The sequence below is a fragment of the Elgaria multicarinata genome, chromosome 6 (assembly GCF_023053635.1).
Source record: "Elgaria multicarinata webbii isolate HBS135686 ecotype San Diego chromosome 6, rElgMul1.1.pri, whole genome shotgun sequence".
NCBI classification, from domain to species: domain Eukaryota; kingdom Metazoa; phylum Chordata; class Lepidosauria; order Squamata; family Anguidae; genus Elgaria; species Elgaria multicarinata.
The window spans coordinates 98,489,390-98,516,904 of NC_086176.1; the positions used below are offsets into that span (position 1 = coordinate 98,489,390).

The 27,515-nt window shown below is 43.4% G+C and overlaps 1 protein-coding gene across 1 annotated transcript in view; it reads left to right on the forward strand.

Annotated features, from left to right (window-relative positions):
- Positions 1–27,515, forward strand: part of FYB1 (FYN binding protein 1) — a 60,773-nt gene that overhangs the window by 10,432 nt on the left and 22,826 nt on the right. The window contains exons 2-10 of the mRNA XM_063128131.1: positions 1,470–2,679; positions 12,280–12,412; positions 15,355–15,404; positions 16,869–16,888; positions 18,914–18,960; positions 20,041–20,158; positions 22,026–22,182; positions 25,363–25,507; positions 26,414–26,436. Of these exons, the coding sequence (XP_062984201.1) occupies positions 1,470–2,679; positions 12,280–12,412; positions 15,355–15,404; positions 16,869–16,888; positions 18,914–18,960; positions 20,041–20,158; positions 22,026–22,182; positions 25,363–25,507; positions 26,414–26,436 (1,903 nt within the window). The remainder of the gene's footprint in view (positions 1–1,469; positions 2,680–12,279; positions 12,413–15,354; positions 15,405–16,868; positions 16,889–18,913; positions 18,961–20,040; positions 20,159–22,025; positions 22,183–25,362; positions 25,508–26,413; positions 26,437–27,515) is intronic.

Genomic DNA, 27,515 nt, shown 5'->3' on the forward strand with positions numbered 1-27,515 from the left:
TAGGGGGGGTTACCGGGCCCTGCCGCCATCGCCGCCCATGCGGCGACGGCGGCAGAGCCCGGTAAGGGACCAAGGGAGAGGGGGACCTTACCTGCCTCCGTCCGTGGTCCGTCGCCGTCTTCAATTGAGCCCACGGTTCCACCAGGAAGTCTGGGCCGCAAGCAGCCCAGACTTCCTGCTGGAACCACGGGCTCAATTGAAGACGCTGACGGACCGCGGACGGAGGCAGGTAAGGGAAAGGAGGGCAGGGGGACAGCGGCAGGGCCCAGTAAACCCCACTTACCTTTCCGGCGGAGCTCCGGATCGAGGCGAAGGATCCGCCTTCACCTCGATCCTCTTCGCCACGCTCCGCCGGCCCCCCAATCCTCTTTGCCTCCGCCTTAAGGGCAGGCGAAGCCCCCCGCTCCGTTCCTGCTTCTACAGTCCGATTAGAAGCGGAGCACATCCCTAAATACTACGTTTATGCAAACCCATGCCCTCTTTTTTTCTTTTTTCTTTTGGTGATGTGCAAGTCGCCACTCTCATCCCTACTCCTGTACCATTCATGTCAAGAGTTTGGCCCGTAGCTACTGCTAAGCGTTTGAATACCTTGCAACCCCAAGTCTGGTCAAAGGCTCATGTACTGCTCCAGCTGTGCACATTTTGCATGGAACATAAGGCAGTCAGGTGGACGCTGCAAGAAATAATGCTCAGTTGCCATGGCCCATTTCTTTCAGATTAAGGGGGCAATTGAGGGTGCTTTGCCCAAACACCTCCCTTCCTCCACACATCCTGGAACTCTACCTCCATATTTGGCCAGGCAAAATTCTTTCTTTGAACCTTCCTGTGGAAAACGTCTGTCAAAGCAAAACTGAGGTTGAAATCCTCATTTTTCATAGAATCATAGAATAGTAGAGTTGGAAGGGTTCTAAAAGGCCATTTAGTCCAACCCCCTGCTCAATGCAGGAATCCACCCTAAAGCATCCCTGACAGATAGTTGTCCAGCTGCCTCTTGAATGCCTCTAGTGTGGGAGAGCCCACAACCTCCCTAGGTAACTCAGGATACACATGCACACCAACAAATAGAGTATTGCAAGCGTATAGGACTGCAGAGTTTTAGTTTATAGGCCTGTCGTTTAGTGCATACATTTTTGGTAACCAAGAGTTTAAAATACACTTCCATGTTCCGCAAATATAAGGGGAAGAGAGAGGGAGAGAAATTATAGCACTCAAAGCAAGGACAGATCCAGTCAGCAAAAGTGCTCTTGTCTGCAATAAACGGCTTGAAATATGCATTAACCACAACGAGTATGTAGCAAAATGTTGAAGATCTTTAGCCATACAGGAAGCTAAATGCTGAGGTATCTCTAACCAATCAAGAGCGACATAAGCCTCAAACCAGAAGAGCCCTTCAAAGTACAGTATATGTGAACATTGCAGTGAAAGACTTCTCAGCCTGCTTTCTTTTTTATCTTCTTTATGTGTTGCAGGATGGCAAGACAAATGTGAAGACCATCATGGCGAAGTTTAGCAACAACGCAGCTGAGGAGGTTCCCAGCCGGCCAATCAAGGTTGCGGGGCAGCCTTCGTTGGCCACAAACTCTGCATTTGGGAAATTTGCTCAAATGGAAAATGCTGGTGTGCTTGCCAAACCCAGCAGCTTTGCCAAACCTCCGCCTCTTAGGCCCCCTTTGGAGACGAAGCCTTCTCTTCAGAGCTCACTGAACAAGGACCTGAAGCCACCCTCTTTGAAGGGCAGCCCTGTGTCCAGCAAAGTGGCTGCATTGTCACTGGCAGTTAGCAAAGAAGCTAAAGAAAGACCTCCGTTCCCTAGGCCTTTGGGCCCCAAATCAACGGAAGGACTAAAAGAAGAACCCAAGCCACTGTTCCCAAAGCCTCCTGAGAACAGGTTGCCTAGTTTATTGGGCCCCAAATCGACGGAAGGACTAAAAGAAGAACCCAAGCCACTGTTCCCAAAGCCTCCTGAGAACAGGTTGCCTAGTTTGATACCTCCAAAAAATGAACTGAAGCCTCATACAGGACTTAAGCCAAGCGTTAAGGCTGAAACCCAAGAAAGTACGGAAAAGCCTGTGTTTCCAAAGGTAGCTGGAGTGAAAGAAAAATTCCTCGTTGCCTCACAGGACAATTCCACCAGACCTCTTACAAAGCCAGCTCCTAAACCCAAACCAGGCCTACATCCCAACCGCCATGAAGAGGACTCACACATAAATCCCTTTTTGAATCGGGTGACTCCAGGCAGTGGAGCCCTCAAACCCAAAATCAGCACTTTTGGATCAAACAAAGATAACGAGGAAAAGAGCATTAATGGGACTAATTCTGCTTCCTGCCCTTTTCCACCTTCGAAACATGCCAGTAACCAGAGCAACCTGTCTCAAGTTCTCGCAAAATCTTTGGGGCAGCAGAAAGAAGAAGCCAAGCCAAGTGTGGCCAATAATATTTTCAGAGCGAATCAAGAGAATTCTGGGTCAGCTTCTGGTCCATCCCCTCTTAAATTCACCGGTCCATCCAGAGTGGTTACGACAGGACCTTGGGCAAATAATTCTGAAAAAGAAGAGAAAGACAAGACTTTGCCAAAACGAAAGGCAGTGCCTCCACCATTCAAATTAGGCCCAGCACCGCAAAAACCCAACAGACCTCCAGTGGTTAACCTGGAAAGATTCCGAAAAAATAATGGAGAAAGTGAGTAGTTCCTCCCCTATTTACTGTTTATTTTAGAGAAGGCAGAAGCCCCTCTGTGTTAGTATAACACAGGCCTCCCCAACCTCTAGATGTGCTGCCATGCTGAGTGGGTGGTGGTGGTGGTGATGGGTCCCATCTAGAAAGGCCAAGTTGGGTAGGGCTGCAATAACACGATACACATCTTGGATTTCATCGTGTTCTATTGAATAGTAGGGAAAACTTTGTAGTATTGATGAGCATTCTGTTTGCTAACTGGACAAAACTGGCCATTGTACACATATGTGTGCAATATTACCCTGGGTGCACTTTTTAAACAGGAAAGGATGCTTCTTTGATTGTGATCCTCAAAGTAGGGAGAGTGAGGAGGGTTGCCTCACCCTTTCCCCACTGGCCATTTTCTTGCTCCAAATCCCCTCAGGGCTTTCCCTTCTCTAGAATTCCCAGTGTGTATTTGCATGCATTTGGGACGCTACAGAGGAAGCAATTTTGAGGAAATAATGGGACAGAAAAAGGGTTAAGCACATCCCCTCCTGCTCTGCTTCACTGATGCCCCATCATCACTCTGCAAACTGCTGTTTAGAAGGGGCTGTTTGGGTGATGATACATGGGTCTGTGGTGCAATGTCTACTTCGGAGCACAGGCAGGGACTCCAGGTGCAGGGGTGGGGTTATTTATCCCATTGCAAGAGCCAGTGTGGTGTAATGGTTAGAGCGTTGGCCTGGGAGTCAGGAGGTCTGGGTTCTAGTACCCACTCAACCTTGGAAGGTCACTGGATGAATTTGGGCCAGTCACAGACTCTCAGCCCAACTTTCCTCACAGGATTGTTGTTGTGAAGATAAAATGGAGACGAGAAAGATTATGTATACCGCCTTGGGTTCCTTGGAGGAAAATGGCGGGATATAAATGCAAATAAATAAAATAAATTGGAAGATGCCATATTTTGCTCACATTTTTCCTTTTTGATGGTGATGAAAAATGCAAAAGCAGTATTGGTATAGATAGTAAGAAGACATGAGTGAAATGGTATTGGTATAGATAGTAAGAAGAGATGAGTGAAAATACTGAAATTCTCTCTTAATTTTAACTTAAATTTAAATTTTACTGTTCTAACTCTGTATTTTAATCTTATATCAATTTTGCTGCGTGGTTTTATCCTAGTTGTGCTTTTTATATACTGTATTTTGTAATTGTGCTTTTAACCTGTTGGTTGTTTTATTGTGGTTTTAATTTTTGTGAACCGCCCAGAGAGCTTCGGCTATTGGGCGGTATAAAAATGTAAGAAATAAATAAATAAATAAAATGCCCAGCTGGTGTTGAAAGTATTTTTCAACATGTTGAGAAAACGGGAGGTGGTTCAGCCTTTCTGAATGTGTAGCTGGGTCCTAACTTGCTGTTTTCAAACCTCTGAAATACTTGAGCCTTTGGTGGCCAAAAAAATAGAGCTGCTACCTTTTTTCTTGGAAGTGCTCCTATACCTGTAATAGGTGCAAGAAAGGTAGAAATTCAGCTGGTTCAGCATTCCCCCAAAATTGTACCCCCTTATCAGGAAAAGTTACACCTGTTGGGTTTTTTCTTTTTATACTTAAAAAGTGCTATATCAGTGATCTTAGCCAAAAGGCCAAGATTATGTAACTAATCAAGTAGCCTTATTTGCAGTGGCTGCTAAAAGGATTAGAGCAAGGCTCCTGAAACCTGTCGCTGTAAATTGTGCACATGATGAACTGATTTGAGTGGCCTGTTCAACTTTTTTCTTCTTCTCTGTGATGGTTTTTCTTTTGTTGCTGTTGCACCAAGATTGTAAAAACCTATGGTTGTATACAATAACATTGGACTGGCTATATCAATGTAAAGTATTCGTTATGGTAATGATGATTTTATTTATTTATTTATTTATTTATTTATTTATTACATTTCTATACCGCCCAATAGCCAAAGCTCTCTGGGTGGTTCACAAAAAGCTTTGGGCGGTTCATTTAACGCTTTGCACTATTTTATCTTGGAGCATTATCTCAGATTCAATATGCAGACTTTGTTGTAATTCAACTTTTCTTTCTTTTTTTCTTTTAGCACACATTACTGTACTTATTAAGGGTTGTTGGACCTCTTTCTATAAGATTCCTAACATTTCTTCATTTTTACCTACTGAGATAATGGGAAACATGTGATTGAATCTTTTTGTGTTTTAAAACAACAAAATCCACACTGGTCCTTATCCAGAGTGGGCTCATGGCATGGGTGGGGTTCATAGAATCATAGAATCATAGAATAGCAGAGTTGGAAGGGGCCTACAAGGCCATCGAGTCCAACCCCCTGCTCAGTGCAGGAATCCACCCTAAAGCATCCCTGACAGATGCTTGTCCAGCTGCCTCTTGAAGGCCTCTAGTGTGGGAGAGCCCACAACCTCACCAGGCAACTGATTCCATTGTCGTACTGCTCTAACAGTCAGGAAGTTTTTCCTGATGTCCAGCTGGAATCTGGCTTCCTTTAACTTGAGCCCGTTATTCCGTGTCCTGCACTCTGGGAGCATCGAGAAGAGATCCTGGCCCTCCTCTGTGTGACAACCTTTTAAGTATTTGAAGAGTGCTATCATGTCTCCCCTCAATCTTATCTTCTCCAGGCTAAACATGCCCAGTTCTTTCAGTCTCTCTTCATAGGGCTTTGTTTCCAGACCCCTGATCATCCTGGTTGGGGTGAGGGTGAGGATTAACCTCCCCCCACCACACACACACTCTTTTCCCCAGTCATCCCTGCCCCAAGATGATGATGATGATGATGATGATGATGATGATGATAATAATAATAATAATAAAAATTTCTTGATTATTCCATCTTGATCAAGGCAGGGAACAACAATAAGCGATAAAATACATAAAACTGAATTAAAACATAATATACGTTGTTAAAAACATCCTAAAAAACATCCTAAAACATTCTAAAAACATCTTAAAATTCCACTGGATAGACCTTTCCTCTTATTAGCCCTAAGTGGAAAAGCGTATGGGCACTATTGTTTGAAAAAGTTGAAAATTAAGAAATGAAATGACACATTCCCAACATTTCTAGTTTGGCCCTGATTCTATTAAACATTCTAAATTCTCATTCCACGTGAATTATTGTAAGGTTTTGCTTTTCTTTCTATCTCTTATTATCTTCTTGTCTCTTTTCCTGTCTCTCTCTCTTCCGGTCTCTCTTATTATCTGTACTCTGAGCTCTTCTGCTCTCTTCATTTTAATCTTAATTTTTCTTTTGCTTAATGATAAACCTCATGATCACAGATTGATAACGAATAAACTAATGACAATAAACTAATGACAGTGTATGGTTATGGACATGGAATATGATGTCACAGTACGAGGTCGTGGTCATTACCTTAGATGTCTTTAAAAGGGAATTAGGCAATTCATGGAGGATAAGTCTACCGCATATACTAATAGTTGACTGAGCTGGTGTGTTCTGACAAGGCCACTAAGAAACGAGGGGGGAAGTGTCAACATGCTTGGGGGAACAGCAAGGTTTATAGAAGTACAGAAAATATTTAGGGGTAAAAACCCTAGAGGTCAGGGGAACCCTAAAACAACTCCATGGTGACTCACCCTGTGCACGGCCACAGAATGCGGACTGACTGTTGCAGGGCAAAACATAGACAACGGTGGAGGAGAGGGAATGTAATGGAGGATCCAAAAATAGGGCATGGCTGGCTGGAACCCTGAACAGAAGCATTTTGTTTTAGGTCCTCATTATCGAACATAATAGTTAAATGGAATGTCCAGGTTCAGAGGACCTATGCTACTGAATGCCAGTTCTTTAAGGCAACAGCAGGGGTAAGATTATTGCCCTCATGTCCTGCTTGTGGGCTTCTCAGAGGCACGTGACTGGGTAATTGTGGAAAGCAGGATGCTGGACTGGATGAATCTTTGGTTTGATCCAGCCAAGCAGTTCTTATGGGTTTGTGTGTATGTTGATCATAGTACACCTCTATGGATGGAGGGTGCTCAACATTCTGGATGGGGTTGCAGTCCCCGTGAAGGAACAGGTTTGTAGCTTAGGGGTTCGCCTGGAGTCAACTCTGCCACTTCAGGCTCAGGTGACCTCGGTGGCACAGACCGCCTTCTTCCAGCTTCCGCTGGTGGCTCAGCTACAGCCCTATCTGGATACCCCATATCTGGTTTCAGTAATCTATGTTCTTGTAAACTCCAAGTTAGATGACTGCAAAGCACTCTAGATGGGGCTGCACTTGAAAACTGTTCAGCTTGTGCAAAATTCAGCAGCCAGATTAATAACTGGGACCAGAAGGTCTGAACATATAACATCAATTCTGGCCTGCTTGAATTTGGCTGCCTGTATGTTACCGAGTCCCATTCAAGATGTTGGTTTATTTATTTATATTTATTTATTGCATTTCTATGCCACCCAATAGCCGAAGCTCCCTGGGCGGTTCACAAAAACTAAAACCATTCAAAGTAAAAAACAAACAGTATAAAAACATGATATAAAATACACATTAAAAAGTGATTAAAAACATACCACGCATGATTAAAACATCCTTAAAACATTCTAAAAATGTTTAACCTATAAAGCCTTACACAGCTTGGGACTGCAATACCTGACAGAGTGCCTCTCCCAACCTGAACCTACCCAGACACTACGATCAACATTTAAGGTTTTCCTCCAAGTGCCAGCAACAAGGGAGAGGGCCGTTTTAGTGGTAGCCCCCAACTATGGAATGATCTCCCCATTGAGGCCCACCTGGAGCCTTCACTGTCATCTTTTTGGCATCAGGTTAAGTCTGCCCCATTCTCCCAGGCATTTGATGGGACATTTATGTCAGCTATCTTAACAGGTATAGTATTTTATTGAATTTGTTTTTAGTTGCTTAAATTGTTTAAAATTTTGTATATTGAAATTTTATGCTGTATTTTATTATCTTCTGAATTGTTGTGAACCACCCAGAGAGCTTTGGCTATTGGGTGGTATAGAAATTAAATTACTACTACTACTACTACTGCTACTACTACTACTACTACTACTACTAATAATAATAATAATAATAATAATAATATAGTTCACACATAACATTAAGCCATGGTGTGGTTTTTTGAAATCTAGCTTGTTGTTGCGTCTGAAACCATCCCCACAAATAAACCATGGATTGTTAACCAACTATAAACTACAAATAGAAGACATGGTTTCTTGTTGGCTTATGAAGTCTGGCTTGTTTAATCCATGGCTTATTCAAAACTCAGAATCTTGATTTATTCCTGGCTTATTTGCACTGCTGTCTGCCCTGAAAGAGAAGCAGAATGGTGAACAATGCAGACAGGATAAAAGAATTAAAACACCATGTTAAAATAATTATGATTTTTTAAAAAGAAACACAGTTCTGATAAAAGTACAGGCGGTCACTCAAGGAAGGTTTCCTGTATAACAATGTTTTGAGGAGGCGCTGGAAGCAATACACAGTGTTGGTGTCTGCTTGACTTCCAAAGGCAGGGAATTCCATAGGAAGGGGGCCATCACACTGAACGATCTTCTCTGGGTGGACTCCAGTCAGGTCATAGGTCCATGGAGCATGCGCTCTGATGACCTTAGTGACTGGGCAGGTTGGTAAGGGAGAAGGCGCTCTCCCAGGTATTGTGTTTCCAATTTGTTTAGGACTTTGTACACTAGTACTAGAACCTTAATAAACCTGGCCTGATAGGCAGCCAGTGCAGTTCCCTCAGCAAAGGAGTTTCATGTTAATAATAATAATAATTTATTTCTTACCCCCCCTCTCCGATTGAAAAAGGACAGCTCCTGACAACAGCCAAGCTGCTGCATTGTACACTAGCTCCAGTTTCCGCAACAGCCTTAAGGGCAGCTCCACATAGAACACAATGCAGCAATCCAGCCTTGAGGTTACTAGAGCCTATACCACTGTGGCCAAACTATCCCTATCTGGGAGAAGCCATTGCTGGTGAACCAGCCAAACTGGTAAAAGGTACTCCAACCCGCCGCAGTCATTTGGGCCTCCAAGGAAAGTGATGGACCCAGGAATATCCCTAGACTATGAACCTGATCTTTCAAGAGGAGTGCAACCCCATCCGAAATAGGGCGACCAAGTTTGATTCAGTCCTATAACCAGATCGAAACTGAGACTGGAACGGGTGTTTTAACCAGGCCAATTGCAGGTATTCTAAAACAAAAAGGCATGATTAACCGACACACACACATATTATGTAAAAGACACAATAGACGTGTGTTTCTTACTTAGGTGTCAAAACTGAAAGACATACATCTTGTAAGAAGTGAAGCGTTGGCATCAAAATGCAGCCGTCTGTCTCCTAAGTAACGTGCAAGACAAAGGAAACTTCGTCAAAGACAGCCATCTGCTGAATGCAGATAAATAGGAAATGAATGTTGTCATTTAAGCAACATTAGGGAGCATTTAAAAAAAAAATCTGGTGTGCAAACATACAACTTCTAAATTGTTTGGTCAAGTGTCTGAAAAAAAATTCCTCCAGAAGTGAACAAAAGGAGAAGGGGAAAAAAGAGGAATTAAATGTCATTAATGAATGCCCTGCTACTTCGCTGTCACATCCACTGTTATCAGCCAGAGCTCAAGAGTACATCATAAATAGGAACAACCCTAGTCCAGTCCCAAGAGATTTGGGTGAAATAAAGAGATTTACATTCAAACAGCATCTCTCCTTACCCTGTCTTCATGGGGAAATCCATGCATACATTGGTATCCTTTAATGGAGCTATAAATCAGCTGCCTGAGAGCCCAGGGCTAAACTGCAGGCTGCCTTAGATCTGTAGCATGCAGCTGGTCCTCATCAGGGATTTTTTGGCAACAATGGATGCCCATTGGCACCATTAGTGGTTTTGTTTTCCCTTTATTTTAGCCCCTGCGTGTGCTAGTGGGGGAGGGAGGAGGGAATTTTGAAGGGGGGCAACGTGGGGATCGCTAGCATGTAATGTATTTAATGTAGTGTTTGTTTCTGAGATAAGGAGTATACAGATTTTGTAAAATCTGTTCCATCTCTGTTTCGCAGATTGTCAGGGTCCTTTCGTTTCATCATCCGCTCATTGCTGGAATTGGATTTTTCCAATTCCCTGAATTTGCGCACTTGCGCCAATCCCCCCCCCCCCCCCACAAATGCACATTTTTATGCTTTAGTCTATGGGAGAAATGTGCATTATTGGCCAGTTTTGTTTTGTTTTAATGTATTTTTCTTCAACTAAAGTTGTGTAAAATTCCAAAAAGACAAAACCTAGTCCACAGGAACCTATGTGACTTGGGATAAAGCCAGTCCGCTGTGGAATCCGTGGGTTGGATTCACAGAAATCAACTCATTTGATCCCATTGCGTGTTTCTCCAACATCGCTACCCAAGATTAAAAGCAGAATAATTTATCTGAAGGAAGGGGCCAGGTTTGGAAGTGCTCATATCTCCAATAGGATTACCCTTCTGAGGAAGAAGCTATATAAGCTTGTATTCCTAAAATAGCAGTGGGGACTTCCAGCCAATGGGGTTAATCCTGCCCATGGAGGTTCCCAATCTCACTCATAGAGGATTAGGTACGTTCTGTGAGCTCCTCTCCCCAAGACCTGGCCTAGAAGCTCCCGGGGGCTTGGGAAGGAAGTCTCCAGGTTATCTCTGATTCATGATCTAGGACATCAAACATGTTTTCCAGTTCACATGTGTGCAGGGGCACTGGCAGGTATTTTCAAAGAGAATCGACCTTGGCTGGGGAATGCTTAAACCTTTATGTTTCCATCAGTTGTTTCCAGCAAATCCCATCCCCCAGCCAGTTTTCCCTGTACACAGCCAAACAAGTATGGAATATGCTGGGGATAATTAGTGATATTTAGAGCTTTTCTACACGAGGCTGTTAATTGTTGTGTCTACTTTCAGTTTTGTTGTAGAATTGAGATCCGAGCTCTCCACAAAGAGCTTTTCCTTTCCTGTTTTTCTGCTACATAACCTCTAGGTGGAGCTGTGCTATAGTGGAAATGCACAAGTAGAAACGGCGCTTTCAGAAATAATACCTTTATTTCCCCATTCTAAAAAAAACCTGGGAAAGCGCTCTGGAAAAACAGAAGCGAAACTGAAGGATCATGACATTGTCTAAAGAACCCATAAACAACCAGGAGTAAGGAGTCACGAGTGCACGATAAATGCCTCATGTAGAAAAGCCTCATGTAGAAAATAAGTAAGCTTTCCCTTATTTATTTATTTATTTATTTATCATATTTTTACTTTGTTCCTCAGCCAAAAAAAATGCTCCCAGAGCAGCTTGCAATTAATCAGCAAAGAAGGCAGTCCTTGCTCTCAGGCTCACAATCTAAAAAAAGACATGACACACAAGGAAAAGGAGAAGGGGAGGGAAGAGGGGGGGAAAGAGAGAGAGAAATTAAGGTGAACTGCAGGAGGGCTGGTGGAATGGTCCTGCTCTCTCCTCTCATCTCCCAAAGGAGGGCAGATCAACTAGAGCAGGCAATGCTGTTCCTTCTTCCTGCTCCTGTCCCGCCTCTTCTTCTTCCCCACACAGCCACGATATCAGTTAGCCTGGTGTGTGTGTGTGTGTGTGTGTAGTCCAACTGGAGCAGGTCCTGATGTTCCCTCTGCCTGCATCTGTCTCGCTCACTTCTTCTTCCCCACCCTGCCTTCTGAACTGATGATTCTCCCCAAAATCTGCTACTTGTGCCCTTGCATTAGTATTATAGGGCAAAAATGAAATCACCATTTGCTTTGTAATGTTCACCCTGAAAACAATGGTTCCACAATGTTTTCAGCAAGAACCAGCTATGAACAGTGCCAATTGGCTAGTGACTGTGATACCGCCTTAGCACTGGAGCGAATTTGCCCAAATGTTTAAACGTATTTCTTTCTTTCTTTTTCCCCTTGAATAAGGCAAAGGATTTACATACACATGGTGCTTTAAAAAGAAATAATTAAAAGGTGGCCAGCCTACCTAAAGCAGAGGTGATGGGCAAGGATGATGTGTGTCTCAGCATTTGACTTGATAAAAGTATGTCTGTCAGGCAGATTGCAAAGCTAAAAGCTTCATCCCACATACCTGCTTCTCTCAGATTATCCCCGTAGTGCTAAGCTTTCGTGGTGGTGGTGGTTTTTGCTACTGGGTGACAGCAATCCTTTGCATACCAGGAAGTGAGTTTAAGGGGGGAAATGTAAAAAATCATTAAAAAAAAATCAACGGATGACCCAATCCAATTCAAATCTGGTATGCTTAAAGCTCTTCCTAATATCTATTACTGTGCCAATTTTGGTGTCTTTATCTTTAAAGCTTACGCAGATGTAAGCATTTCTTTAAAATCCTGCCCCTGCGGTGGCTCGGAAGATACGCTCAAAAAGTAGGGGCTAAATACGGCGAATCGTTTGGCTTTATTGCACAATTAAGGCAGGATGCGTGGGAGTACTTCACAATCAAAGCAGATTATAAGGTGGAAAACGTCTGAGTCCTTTGCATGCAATTTGCATTGATTGCACGGTGGTGTGATAAAGCTCCACGTTCAGGCTGTGGGTGAAGAACTCACTGTGACTTCTCCTTAAACATCATGTCGGTCTGCCCTCACTCCATTTTGTTTTTGTTTCAGGCTCTGACAAAAGTGTCCCCCCTCCACTTCCACCAGCTCTTACCCCACAGCCGCCACTGCCTCCGCCACTGCCTCCTCCGGGTTCCCATCCGTCAAATCAAGCGCCAAGTCTTCCCCGAAGAACCAAGCTCAGGTCTGAATGTGAACTCTGCTTCTGTTTACAGTCTTCACGTGATTTAGCGGGAAAGAGGGGAAATCTCTGATCTCATCTCTGTTGAACCATCGTCTGCATATACTCATATTAAAGTACCCTATCTTTGGCATTCACCAATAAGGTTGCTATCCTTGAACCTCGGAAAATGTATGGAAGTCAAACTAGGGGCTTGTCTATATGCGCTGGAATAATAATAATAATAATAATAATAATAATAATAATAGATTTTTTTCTTACCCGTCTCTCCATTCTGATCGAGACGGGGAACAACAGTAAATATAAAATATGTATAGCTGAATTAAAACATAATATACATTGTTAAAACATCCTAAAATCGTTTTAAAAGCATCCTAAAATTCCAATGGATAGACCTGCTGGAAGAGATCAGTCTTAATTTTATTTATTTATTTATTTATTTATTGAATTTATATACTGCCTCATAGCCGAAGCTCTCTGGGCGGTTTACAAAAATGCATGTAGTTCCTTTTTGAGAAACAAAGGAGTTTCCTTTAACACCAGTGGCAGATAGGGAGGCAGTTCAGCAGTCAAGACAATTGGCTGCCACCACAAGGAGAATGAATGGGCAGTGGAATTCCCACTCTTGCATGAATACCAGTCTTCCTCCATCCTCTGGTGCCCCCTGGGGTGGAGGAGATGGGAAGTCCAACCCCTCTGGAGAAAACCAGGTTGGGGAAGGCTGCTGTATACCCTGGGTGCAATGGTGGAGGTACCAGTCAGCACCATACAAGCAGATTACAGGCCATTGCTGTTAGTGAGAGAACACCGATCCAGTCAGCTACTGCACCTCCACCAGCAGCTCCTGGAATTCCTGTCCTCTTATCTGTTATTGCCCTTTCACCATACTCACAGGCCTTAGCTAGACCTACCTTTTATCCCACGACGGAGGAGGGAAGATCCTGCGATGTGTTTATCGCGAGATCCCTCCTCTGTCTACACGTGACACGCGACAACCTCAGCAGGAGAGGCATCGCGTCCGCCATTTTTTTATTTTTTAAAGAGGAAGGAGTGCACGAACGCTCATGTGCTAAAGGTAAGTGGGTTTTTTTAAAAAAATTAAATTCCCGCTCCCCCCACCCTACCCCTGATGGGCGCAGCGCTCGGCTCCACATAGAGCCGGGTCAACCCGCGGCAACAGGACACACATTCCATGGTCGCGGGCTCAGCCCGGGATCATGAAAAAAATGGGGCCAAAGTGTAGGGCGAGATCCCGGGGCAAGGGAGGGAACATCCCTCCCTGATCCCGGGGTTTGCCCCGGGATAAAGCCCCGTCTAGCTAAGACCACACTCAGTGGCAGCTGGAGGTAACACTATGCAACTCTTACAAACCAATTATCAATTGGCTTGCTGTACCCGAAAATTGCTTTCTTGCATAATGGAAACATTTTGGTCCAAATTTTGAGTATCAAAATGACAGTATCTAGTGATCAAATTTTACATGTTTACTTCAGAAAAACCAGTTTCAGGGGTAAGCATGGCAAACCTGCAACTCTCCAAGGTCTTTACTGTACCCCACATCCTGGATGTTCTGATGCCCCCCAACTGCTCCTAATTTCACCCCCGCGCCTGTTAGAGATTTGAAGGCATGGAACAAAATGAGAAAAATTGGGGGGAGGCTTTGGTTTTGTTTTTTACTCCCTCCCCCACCCCCGAAGTCTGGATTATTATTTTTTCCTGAGAAATTGGAAGAATTGAACAGCTTTGGGTTAAGAAATAATTTCTTTTAGAATTTAAGACAAAGTGTTTCTATATTGTTACCAGTTTTTACTCCCCCCAAAATGATTTCTAAAAACTATGTAATAAGAACACTTTTATAGAAGGACTAGAGAGGTAAAATTTCTGGGGGGAAATGAAGCCATAGGGGAAAATGTATTTTAATTGTCTCTGTAAGATTCCCAGCATATTTCTTTCTTTCATTACTTATTAAAATTATTGATCTAAAGCATATTGTACTGCTAGACATTTATGCTCAGTTTCCGAACATGTGAGTAGAGTCACCATTGTGCAATTTTTGACAGTTTGGGGTTTGTTCTATAGAGTCCTGTGTTTCTGATGCTGTAGCAGTCATTTAATGTAGCTCTAATCTATTCAGATAATAATTTCACATTTACTGAGTTTACTTTTAAACATTTTTAAGTATAATGATTAATTTTATGAGCAAACTGAGTTATACATAAAAAGAACTTTAGGAACAGAAGTTTCTAAATTTCTGCCCTCCAGATGTTTTGGACTACAATACCCAGCATTTCCAGCCATTGGCCATGTTGCCTGAGGCTGATGGGAGCTGAAGTCCAAAATATCTGGAAGACACCAGATTGGGGAAGGGTGTCTTAAAGAAACAAATTGACTTTAGAACTGTAAGTAGTGCTACGAAATGAGTATTGGTTATTTTTCCATTTCCCCCCAAATTTCCATTTTTTCCCCTGGAAAAAGAAAAGCTTTTTTCCCCCACCGCCTCAAAATTTCTGGAGATTTTACGTCTCTACTACCTGAACCTCTCCACTCCCTCCTACAGAGATCCTCATACAGACCGTTTTCCCTCTGCCACTGCTAGTAGTGAGGAAGAGCATTCTGGATCAGCGTTGTGGGACTGCTGTGCCTTTAATGGCTGCAGTGGCAGGCAGAATTTCAATAGGGATAGCGTTTCCAAGCATGGAAGTGCAATGATGCGAAAATGCTCCTTGTTGAATTTCTGCCTGTCAGTGTAGCTGTTAAAAACATAGAAACCCTGTCAGAAACAGGTGTCAAGTTCAGCCTTATTATAAATAGGCTCCAGAATCCTTAACAATGGTTTCCTCATTTGGTACTACTGCTTAGGGTGGGCTAACACTCAAAAGAGCATAATGGGAATTTCGACTGCCTATTTTTCTTTTTTAACATGTCTACTTTTTCCATTTTTGCAGAGTCCAAGAAAATGAAGAAAACTATGACGATGTTGATTTTGCTCCAGAAGGTAAGTCGAATCCTATTTAATTCACTTTGGGAAATAGAACATTATTGGGCAGGACCTGCAACAAAATGTTGCAGTGTGAAGTGATCCTGTTCAAAGTTCAGCCAACCCCTCTTACAGGATACTTCTCCATTCCCTTCCCTCTCCCTTCCCTGATTTTCCGGCTCCTCTTCACCCATAGCAGCCAGCATTCATTTGGGCTGTCTTGGGTCTCCTCACTCCACCTTAGGGTTTTTTTCTAAAGATTTTTTGTACTTCTGCCAACCTTGGGGTTCCCTCAAGCCTGCTGATACTTCCCTTTCAAGTGTGGTTATATAAGAATAGCCAGTTCTTATACACACACACACACACACAGAGAGAGAGAGAGAGAGAGAGAGAGAGAGAGAGAGAGAGGCTGGCTTCACACATAATGCTAAGCCTCAATGGTTGCTAACCACTATGCATAGTAGGTTATACAAACAGCCCACTATGCTCATTCTGCAGAGTGTGGGTTTTCGGGGTGGGGTGTTTGGCAGATTAACTAATCGTGTGTGGCAGAAGCATCCCACAGAAGACACACAAATCCATCAATGGTTCCATCAGAAAATAAACCATCATGGTTTACCATGTTCTGCGAACCCAGTCACAGTCTGAGATTGCACATCACGCTAACCCACACTCAGTGGTTAAGTGTGGGTTGTTTGTTGAACCATTGATTGTTTGTTGAACTGTGGGTTAGCATTCTGTCTGAATCCAGGACATCTTCCACAGGGTGGCTTCTTAACCATGCAGTGTAGCTTATTTTTCTCGAAGAAGCTACCTAGCGAACCCAGGTTTCCTGTTGGGTCGTTCAGGGTGGTTAACACCCCAGTGATCCCAGGCCAGATCACTGTTCCCCACAGTTGTTCAGCTGGGCTGTGGGGAATAGTGGGAGGGGCACTCAAGTCTCCTTGAGCCATGGATTGCCCAGATGTGATTTACACTATATCTATTAAGAGGTGGTTCTTGTATGCTCAGTAAGGTACAAGCATTAAAGTCAAGATTTTGGGATTTGAAATGTATACTATATAAGATAAGCAGCTGTCACAGTTCATATTCATCTGCTGCAGTTTCATATTCTATAGAGCCCAGTATTTTCAATTAGATCAAAATTCATGCATATAGAAATACTCATCTTTGTTCAAATCTAGAGAGGGCAAAGGCACATTATGCTGGGAGTTGCTATGCTGTAATTATAGCCGGACATTATTACCCTTTTTCTTCGATTCTAAGACGCACTTTTTTCCCCATATAAACATCTCTAAAAATGGGGTGCGTCTTAGAATCGCGGGTGTCTCTTAGGGGTTTTTATTCTGTTGGTGGTACTGAAATTAGTGTGCGTCTTACAATCGATGGCGTCTTACAATCAAAGAAATACGGTAAATTATGTAGCAAAACTTCCCTGCAAAAGAAAGTTAACCAACACTTTTTGCCTTTTTGATTCCTCAGGAACTGGAAATCTAGATGAGGTAGGTATTACCTTTCATAACATGTAAATGTACTGCAACATTTGGGGCCTTCTCTGTGGTTAACACTCTCATTATAAAATATCCTCTCTAGAGATATTCACTTGGTGACTATCCTCCAAGTTAAAACCAGTATATTCTTTTGAGCTTTTGGTGAGTAATATCATGATTTTTAAACAAATCTTGATATTTTTTGTTGAGTAATAGTGCCATTAACTTATTTTGTAACTGGAGCTTCTGTTACTGGTGTGTGTGAGAGGGGGGGGGGCTTTCATACATGTAAGTTTTAATCTGCCACTTTACTGAGGCTTTTGTTTCTGGATTCTTTCTTGGATTAAGATTGGATCCTTTACACACCTTTTTTCCTGGGGTTTTCTTCCTCTGCCCTTCTATATGTTCCATTACGCAACCACTAGCTGGCACTATGATATAGCAAAATTGTGCAAATACACCAAGATTTCATGCTACCATTCACCGAAATACCAGCCTTTCCTCATTAGAAGAAAACCTGCTATACTGGTTGCAAAGAATGGGAGAAGCCCTGGAAAATGACAACATCATGTAAAGCACCCTCAAACTACCATGAGTGAGGAATCAGGAGTGCACAGTAAATGCCTCGCATATATGGCTGAGAGAGAGAGAGAGAGATGCAAAATTGCACAACAGCAAAGCAACATGAAGGCTGTAGATCCACTATGGATGTAGTCAGTTTTAAGTTAAAATATTTAAGAAAGATATTGAAAGAAAGATTGTTTCAGTTTAAATGGTTTTCAAATGGCATGAGGTTAGATCCAGGTTTAGTCATGCAATTAAAGCAGGCTCAATGAAATCGATGGGATTTCTGTTAGTCATGACTAACTTGTCCAATTTATTTCAGTGGGTCTATTGTAAACATGACTAAGTTTGTATCTAATCTTATGGTATATTTTGTATTGTAAGAAGTCTTGAAGAACTTGCAATGAATCATAAGAACATAAGAAGAGCCATGCTGGATCAGACCAAGGGTCCATCTAGTCCAGCACTCTGTTCATACAGTGGCCAACCAGCTGTCAACCTGGGATTCACCAGCAGGACAGGGTGCAAAAGCACCCTCACACCCATGTTCCCCAGCAATTAGTGTATATAGACTTACTGCCTCTGATACTGGAGGTAGCACATAGCCATCAGGACTAGTAGTGAAGGTACAAATGTTTTAAATAAATAATGAATGGTAAAGACATAGATTTGTAATAGGATGAATGCATCCTAATTTGTCTTAGTCCGGGCCTGCACAACTTGTGTCCCATAAAGCCCACAGACCATGCTTTATGATCTATGATAGAATGGGGCAACTTGTGGCACCCTTGGCCTTTTTACACACACACACACACACACACACACACACACACACACACACACAGATTTGCTGCCAAAATTCGGTGGTGTGGCAGCAAAAAAGATCTGATTTTCCTTATTTTGAGAAACACAACAGCAAAAAAGGGCAGGGGCAGTGGTGTGGCACCTGTGGCGTCCGGAGGGGAAATTGGACCCTGGACATACAAATATTACCAACCCCAGGTCTGCAAGGGGCTTGGCAACCCCCCCACACTTTGTATTTACAATCCCCAATAGGACTGAGGAGAATGGAGTATGAAAGCAGGGAGTGGGGTGGGAAGAGGCAGTGAATGAATAAACGATTGAATGAATGAAAGAGGGCAGAACAAAGGGGTGTGAGGGGTGGGTACGCCCCAGCAGAACCCATCTCACAACATATAGGCATTTATTTTTTCCTGGGCGATATTTGACATATTTGAGTATATGAAAATAATAATCAAGTACTAAGTAAGAGCTCATTTGAACATCATTGTCTCTGAAATGATCAAATAACCCCTATATTACTCATTGAACTTTACCTGCTAAGTCTTTTAACATTTAATGTTTTTTTTTTTAATTTGACACACCTGAACTGGATTTTCTTCTTCTTCCTAATTCAAGTATATTTTGTATCAGTGAAGACTGAAATATCTATTTTTCCACCTTTTGATATAGAGTCAAAACAGCGAAGGGGAGATGTATGAAGACATAAATGACATGAGGTATGAAATATGCAGCTCTACAGATAGAGCGGGTCCCTGTTTATCAAAATCCCACAACTAAAACTAGAGGGAGACTAAGGGGCTGTCTGTACGCGACGAAAGCCCCGGGGTGGGTGCGCAGCAGCGCAGCGTTGATTATACGATGCAGAAGCCACCGCACAGGCATCCTGGGGCTTCCTCCTGAAGCTCCAAAGGAAAAACGTCAGGGAATTGTAAGTAGCCTAGCTACAGTTATCCATGCTCTGTTAACCTCTCGTTCGGATTACTGCAATGCGTTATACGTGGGGCTGCCTTTGAAAAAGGTCTGGAAGCTTCAGCTGGTACAAAATAGGGCAGCGTGTTTACTAACAGGGATTGGCCAGCAAGACCACATCACGCCAGTCCTTTTACAACTTCATTGGCTGCCAGTCCAGGTCCGGGCCCGATTCAAAGTGCTGGTATTGACATTTAAAGCCCTAAACAGTTTGGGGCCAGGTTATTTGAAGGAACGCCTCCTCCCATATGTACCTGCCCAGACCTTAAGATCATCTACAGAGGCCCTTCTCTGTGAGCCTCTGCCAAAGGAAGTGAGGCAGGTGGCTACTAGAAGGAGGGCTTTCTCCGCTGTGGCACCCCGGCTGTAAAACGAGCTCCCCAGAGAGGTCCATCTGGCGCCTACACTGTACTCCTTCTGTCGCCAGCTGAAGACATTTTTATTTTCTCAGTATTTTAACACCTAATTTAACTTAAATTTAAACTTTGCTGATTTAATTCCGTATTTTAACCTCTATCAATTTCTGCTGTGTGGTTTTACCCTGGTTGTGCTTTTTATATTGTATTTTGTATTTGTGTTTTTAGATTGTTGGTTGTTTTACTATGCTCTTCATGGTTTTAATTTTTGTGAACCCCCCAGAGAGCTTCAGCTATTGGGCAGTATAAAAATGTAATAAATAAATAAATAAGTGTACATGTCCTGAAAATTGTAACTCTCACCCCTGAAAAATATGTCATATCCACCACATAAATACATACATACACACACTATCACAGACTGAAGAAGGACCTGTTGTTGTTATTATTATCATTATTATTATTATGCAGACCTACACCTCGAGACGATGAAAGGAAAAAGAAGGAGGAAAAGAAAAGGTCTGATCAAGAGAAGAAAGAACAAAAGGAAAAAGAGAAAAAAGAGCAGGACATCAGGAAGAAGTTCAAAGTAAGGGCCTTCTTGTTGCAGGTTCTGCAAATAATAACTTGAAGAAGAATACATGATATATGCCACGGTGGAACATGGGAGAGAGCTTTCTGTGTTGTGGCACCCTGGCTGTGGAATGCCCTCCCCCTGGAGGCCTGACTGGCACCAGCACTGGTTTCATTTCAGCACCCGGTTAAGGCATGGCTTTTTAACAAAGCCTTTGATGGCTAAATCCACCATTCTGCACACTGTCTTGTTTTAATTGGATTTTACTGTTTTAAAACTTCATACTGGTTTTAACATATTAATGGTTTAATTTGTTTTAGAACTGTATATTTATTGTTCTATTTTATATGTATAGTTTTATCTGTACGCCGCCCTGACATCCTTGTGATGTAGGGCGGGATATAAATCTTTTAATAAATAATAAATAAATTAGGCATTTTTAATCTCTGCAAAACTTACGGTACCATCCTGTGCATGGCTACTGGGAAGTAAATCCCATGGAATCCAGTGGGACGCATTCTCAGGAAAGTGTGTACAGGATTGCAGCCTGCATAATCAAATAGTTAGTTTTCACCGTCTGAATAAATTTTATTTATTTATTATTTATTAAATTTATATACCGCCCCATAGCCGAAGCTCTCTAGGCAGTTTACAAAAGTTAAAAACAGTGGACATTAAAAAAAAAAAGTATACAAAATTTAAAACCATCAAAAAATATATAAAAACAACAGTATAAAACAGTATCCATTTTAAACAACAACAGTTCTGGGGTCCATTAAAAAACAAACAAACTTAACATATATTGTTAAATGCTGTTAAATACCTGGGAGAAGAGAAAGGTCTTGACCTGGCACCGAAAAGATAACAATGTTGGTGCCAGGCGAGCCTCATCGGTGAGATCATTCCACAATTGGGGGCCACCACTGAAAAGGCCCTCTCCCTTGTTGCCACCCTCCGAGCTTCCCTCGTAGTAGGCACTTGGAGGAGGACCTTAGATGTTGAGCTCAGTGCACGGGTAGGTTCATGTCGGGAGAGGCGTTCCATCAGGTATTGTGGTCCAAAGCTGCGTAAGGCTTTATAGGTTAAAACCAGCACCTTGAATTGGGAGCTGAGCATATCTGCCAGGAGACTTAAAATGGGATGATGACGATATTTGGAACTTCCAGTACCGACATACAGGTTCGTTTCAGTAGAACTCAGGCTGAAGTTGTTGCATGTGAAGGCACACAGCTTGCACTTATGCTGGCTGCAGTTATGAATCAGCCTGGGGGAGAAACTGTAGTTAGCGAAAACAAGCCAGCTCTATAAACTATGTTTTGAAGCTAGGTTCCTTCTACCAGTGCCAGCTCCGGGCTTTTGAGGGCCCTTGGCTACTTTCCACCAGCATTGTCTTTGGGTATTCTCGCTCCTCATCCTTTTCCTCATCATTGCCGCCACTTGCTGGTTGATTGCAGGTGAACAAGCAGGTTGCAATGATGAAGAGAAGGAGCAACACCAAGGGGCTCTTGTCAGTGGGCCCTGGGCATTTGGCAAGTGCCCGACCATACCTACCCTTGACGCTGGCCCAGCTTTCTATTAACCATAGTTAAGATTAACGGCAGTGTGTCCAGATATGTTACAGCAAGCTCTGATTAATCAAGACAGGACAGAAAGCTTCTAAACTCCTTATGGCCAGACTAGAGGCGCTGCAGGGGATGCAGGAGCCCAGGGGGAAGGGGGGGGCTAGGCTCATTCTCAAAACAAACTATGGTTTAGCATTACATCTGAATCAGTCCAATCTTTTCATGGTGGTTTGCCTGAATCTCTCCCTCTACTGAAGTATTAAACCTAACCACATGCCTAATGCTTGTTTACACCCCTATTTTATGCTCCTTTTGTGTAGCTAGTGGGTCCCATTGAAGTCATTCACCAGGCACGAGCTCGCCAAGACTTCAAAGGAGGGAAGAGTGATCTGACAATCAAACAAGGGGATCCAGTTGAAATAATCCGCATCACAGACAATCCGGAGGGGAAATGGCTGGGAAGGACCAGAGGCTCCTGTAGGTCTAAAGTACAGAAATTAAGTGAATTTATGCTAATATGTTTAATTAATTCCTTCTGAACACAAAAGCTGAATTCACTCAATCGCTCGCTCACTCACTCTGGATAATCTGAAATGTCCCTAGGAAAGCGTTGTAGGCTCATGAATATTTATTTGTTTATTCTAGGGGTGTGCACGGACCCCCCGCTATGCCCCGCGGGCCGATCCGAAAATTTCGGATCGGCCCGCTCCGCGCCGCTCCGCCCATAGTCCGCTCCTCTTCACCAAGGAGCTCCGGCTCCAAATTGGAGCTCCGCAGTGGAGGGGAGTGGGGCCAGGTAAGGCCCCCCTCTGTCCTCTCCCTTACCTGCAGAGACCAAGGGGGAGGGGGGCCTTACCTGCGTCCATCTGCGGTCCCTCGGCTTCTTCAATTGAGCCCGTGGCTCAACCAGGAAGTCTGGGCCGTGCGGCCTAGACTTCCTGGTTGAGCCACGGGCTCAATTGAAGAAGCCGAGGGACCACGGACGGACGCAGGTAAGGGAGAGGAGGGGGGGTTTACCAGGCCCTGCCGACAGCGGCAGGGCCCGGTAAACCCCACTTACCTTTCTTGTGGACCTCCGGATCGAGGCGAAGGATCCGCCTTCACCTCGATCCGCTCCGCAACGCTCCGCCGGCCCCCCAATCCTCTCCGCCTTTAGGGTAGGCGAAGCCCCCGCTCCGCTCCTGCTTCTCCGGTTCGAGGAGAAGCAGAGCACATCCCTAGTTTATTCATTAAAATCTGCACACTCCCCTTCTGCGTACAGTAAGGCATTCCAGGGGTGCAGTGCTTAACCAGGTTTAGTTCCTTTGGGTGGAGGTCACGGCAGGCTTGTTGGCATTTTGCAATATTTGGTGTTGTAAATATTGGTAAACAGACAAGTTGAGCGTAGGTGGAAGCACAGCTTAAACAATCCAACACAGAGCCAAAGTCCATGGCTCCCATGTCAGCACCCTAAAGATGCTGCCTTCACACAGAGTCACCTAGATAACAACATCCTTAGCTGGGATGAGAGAAGGCCCAGCTTGGTCTCCCTTCAGGTAATTCCCAGCGAGCGAAACTGCTTCCTTGGGACTTTCTATGCAGTACATCTTCTAAACCCCATAGTGGCTGTGCAGTGTGGCTGTGTTGGTTATACAATGCAGCCGCCGACTCGCAGCACCGTGGGGCTTTTACATGAAGCTGCGCTTTAAAAAAAAGTCAAGGACTGACCCTGACTTTTTTCTTCAAAGCGAGGTCACCATGGCCCTTCCGTCGTGTGACCTCACTCTGATGTTCAGGGGCAAATGGTGACCCCCAGATTGGTTGCCAGAAGCTGGACAGAGAGCAAGGGGGCAGGCCCAGTGAGCTGAATGGCCACCAGAAAGCCCATGCTGCCTCCTGCCATCAGAATTACCCACTGCCAACCCATTGCAGCGAAACTGCGGGGTTCAGCAGCAACGTAGTGCCGTGAAGGCAGGGCCAAGATGAGGCCTTTATTGGGCAATCAAACTGCCTCAATCATGAGAACTTACCTGAGATCCAGATGTCATTATCTTCCATTTGCAAACCCCCCCCCCCCCGGGTTTTCCTTAAAATACGCTCTGGAAAGACAAGGCGGATTCACTGCACAGTGCCTTCTGAGTGCTGTCTGGAAGCACGCTCAGAAAACTTGAGGAATCCCCAAGGTTTGTGTTTTTGTTTTCCTGCAGACACGGAAGGGCTCTGTGTTTTCTAGCAATAGTGGCTCTGAGGAAGCAGGGTTTAACCATTTACCCTGCATCGTTTCCGATCTAAATCTCTCTTCAGGTATTCACTTCTGAACACGTGAAAAGGCCTTTGGGAGTGCAGGGGGCTGGCAACTGCATTAAAGTACACACAAAAAGCTAGATCTCCTGCATAATGGGTATTTTAGCCCTCACTGAAGTTGTAAATTTGTTTTTAGGCAGCCTTGCTTTAGGCTGCACGTGAGCACTCACATGACTCAATAATTCCCTATAATATTTTTTTAAAAAACTTCGCATTTTTTTTAAAGCTAGGATGTCTGCAAGTAGGGTTCTAGCCTCCCTGACAGGCTGCCTTTTTATATTCAGGGTTTTCTTATTTCTGTTTTTTGTATGGAAGAGCATTTGATCACATGAGCCCCACCTACAATCTGTGGTACAGCCCAGACACATGTACCACTTTCGTGAGAATGAATCGTCTGCAAAACCAGGGCAATCACTTTTCCTATTTACATAATTTATTCTGCTTGTATTGAATTAGCAGAAATTCACTTTCCTTATAAATAGAGTTTTGGTTTTGGACTTGCCATTAGGAATTGCCTGCAGGACACTATGAGACGACTATTATTATTATTATTATTATTATTATTATTATTATTATTATTATTTATGATGATAATAATAATAGCTCTCTGGGCAAAGCACTACAATTCACAAAATAAATAAATACAAATTACAACATTATAAACCATTACATAACATTACTTGAAAGGTTGTCACACAGAGGAGGGCCAGGACCTCTTCTCGATCATCCCAGAGTGCAGGACACGGAATAACGGGCTCAAGTTAAAGGAAGCCAGATTCCAGCTGGACATCAGGAAAAACTTCCTGACTGTTAGAGCAGTATGACAATGGAACCAGTTACCTGGGGAGGTTGTGAGCTTTCCCACACTGGAGGCATTCAAGTGGCAGCTGGACAACCATCTGTCAGGGATGCTTTAAGGTGGACTCCTGCATTAAGCAGGGGGTTGGACTCGATGGCCTTATAGGCCCATTCCAACTCTACTTTTCTATGATTATAATAAAACATAGTCTAAAAAATTTTAACATGCAAAACTATTTCTACATCGTGATGCAGCTATCTGCAGTATTCAAGGCAGTAAGCCTGTGTGCCCCAGTTGCTAGGGTACATGGGTGGGAGGGTGCTGATGCACCATGTCCTGCTTGTGGGTCCCTGGTTGACAGCTGGTCGACCACTGTGTGAAGAGAGTGCTGGACTAGATTGACCCTCAGTCTGATCCATCATGGCCCTTCTTATGTTCTTAACTTACTTTCTGCTTTTGGGTTCTCTGGTGTATTTGTTTGTTTAATGCAGATCTTATCCTGACTCACTGTGAAGTTCTAAAATTAATCAACTACATTGTGGTCACCAAGTGTTCTGTGGGTTTTTGCTTTTTAGATGGCTACATTAAAACGACCATGGTGGAAATTGACTACGATTCCTTAAGAAGAAAGCCACGGCCCTTCATCAGCGTTCCGCTGAAGCAGCCAGACAGTGACCAAGAAGTGTATGACGATGTTGGAGACCAGGACAGCATGAGCAGGTATGTCAGAGAATTATGAACCTAGATGAATGGATGCTGTGTGGTCATGCTACAGTTGCTGACACTAGTGTGACTTGTAGTGCTGTCCAGCTTCTTTATTAAATTAGTACTCCACCTCCTCCAAAAATCTCTGGGTGCTGGGTATTATTCTCCGGCCTTTTATCCCTACAGTAACACTGTGAGGTAGGTTAGGGTGAAACAGAAAGAGAGACTGACCAAAGGCACCCAGTGACCCAGTGTTGTGATTTGGACTTGGGGGTCGCTGGTCTATCTTCAATGATCTCTCCACCACACCACACTGACTTTCATTTATCGCCTTTCTATCCAAGGACATTCATAGCAAATATACTATAACATTAAGATGTAAGAAAATTAAAAATAAGTATGAAGAAAGATGAACAAATCTAAACAAAAACAGAGGCCATCTGTCAAGAGAGAGAGAGAGAGAGAAAGAGAGAGGTAGAACAATAGTACTACCCACAAAAGCTCCAGCTGAATTGCAAGAACAATTTTAAAGACATTTAATAGTGCATCTGGGGCTCAGCAATGAAAAGGCCTGATGCACTTCCTTAGGGAAGGTATTCAACAGTAGAGGTGCCACCACCAAGAAAGCCACCTCCCAGGCGCCTTTAAATCTTACCTCTCAGAAAGAAGTCACCTGGGACAAGGCCTCCCCAAACGTATTGAAAGGTTCATACAGAAGGACATGATAATTATGAACCTGGCTATGAGTACAGAAAAGTCATGTGCAATCCTATGTGTGTTAACTCAGAAGTAAGCCCAACTGTGTGCAGTGACACTTACTCCCTAGCAAATGTGTTTAGGATTGCAACTTTTTGTGTGTTTTCAAGGATGTGTTTCTTCGCCTTCAACCATTTTTTCCCATTTTTGTTTTTATGCTCAAAGTGGAGGTCAAAGTGCCACAGGAGGTAAGTTCTACTTTTATTGCCATGTTTTGATGTGAGAAACGAAATCGATTGATTTGTCTGTCTGGCAGCCAGTTCCCAAGATACCAGCACAATCTAGCATGACCGAGAAATGGAACTCAAGATGCAGTTATGACCCAAGGTCACAATGAAAATCAGCAATTAGCAAGCCAGCTATCTACATTACAAAATAAATCCCCAGACCAGCCTTCCCTAAGCTGGTGCTCTCCAGATGTGTTGGACTACAACTCCCAGCATCCCCCAGCCAACCATGCTGGGAGTTGGGTGGTCTTACACATCTGGAGATCACCAGCTTGGGAAAGGTTGCCTCAGACCTTCCTAATACTTCCTTCAGTATCCATTTCTAAAACTGCCTTTTTAACACCAAATAAATGCCACTTTCAAGATGAGGAAGTTGAAGTTACATTTACCTGAGAAAACAAGGCCACAATTATTGATATACCTGCTCTGTATGTAGTTTGGTTCTTCCAAGTGAAATGCATGATGGGATTGGAATGATGTACGTGCCTGAATGTGCTGTATTGCTAGAACTGCTATAACAGGAAGGAAATGCTTAATTGGAATTTCTAACTGTCAAGACCTCTTGACATAGTAGAAGACAAATAAGCTAGCTTGATAAGGAGGACTGACCATCCAGGTCAATCTGACATTGCCAGAAGAGTTATGGGCCATCTGTTGATAAAGTGTAATGAAAAGTTTTCTTTGATCTGTCTTGGTTTTGCTTTAGAACTTTGCTAACTGCTAATTGGTTAAGATGCCACTATGTATAAATATACCCGCTTTTCACACTTCCAGTTGAGAAGTTCTTTGTCTGTAGGACTTTCTCCATACAGCTGTATTACGCTCAATAAAACAGAGTTGCCTTACAACCAAAGTGGATTTTATCTTTAACATACCTCAGACTCTCTTCCCCCTTCAGCACCATGCTGATCCAAAAAATCTTGCCCTGTTCAAGGTGTAGACATGAATAGCTTTATTCTTCAAAGGGAAATAAAAGGAAAGACCCAGCCAGGTTGTAAAGCTGAAGTTACAGGCTTTAACTGTCTCCTTAAAAAAAAATA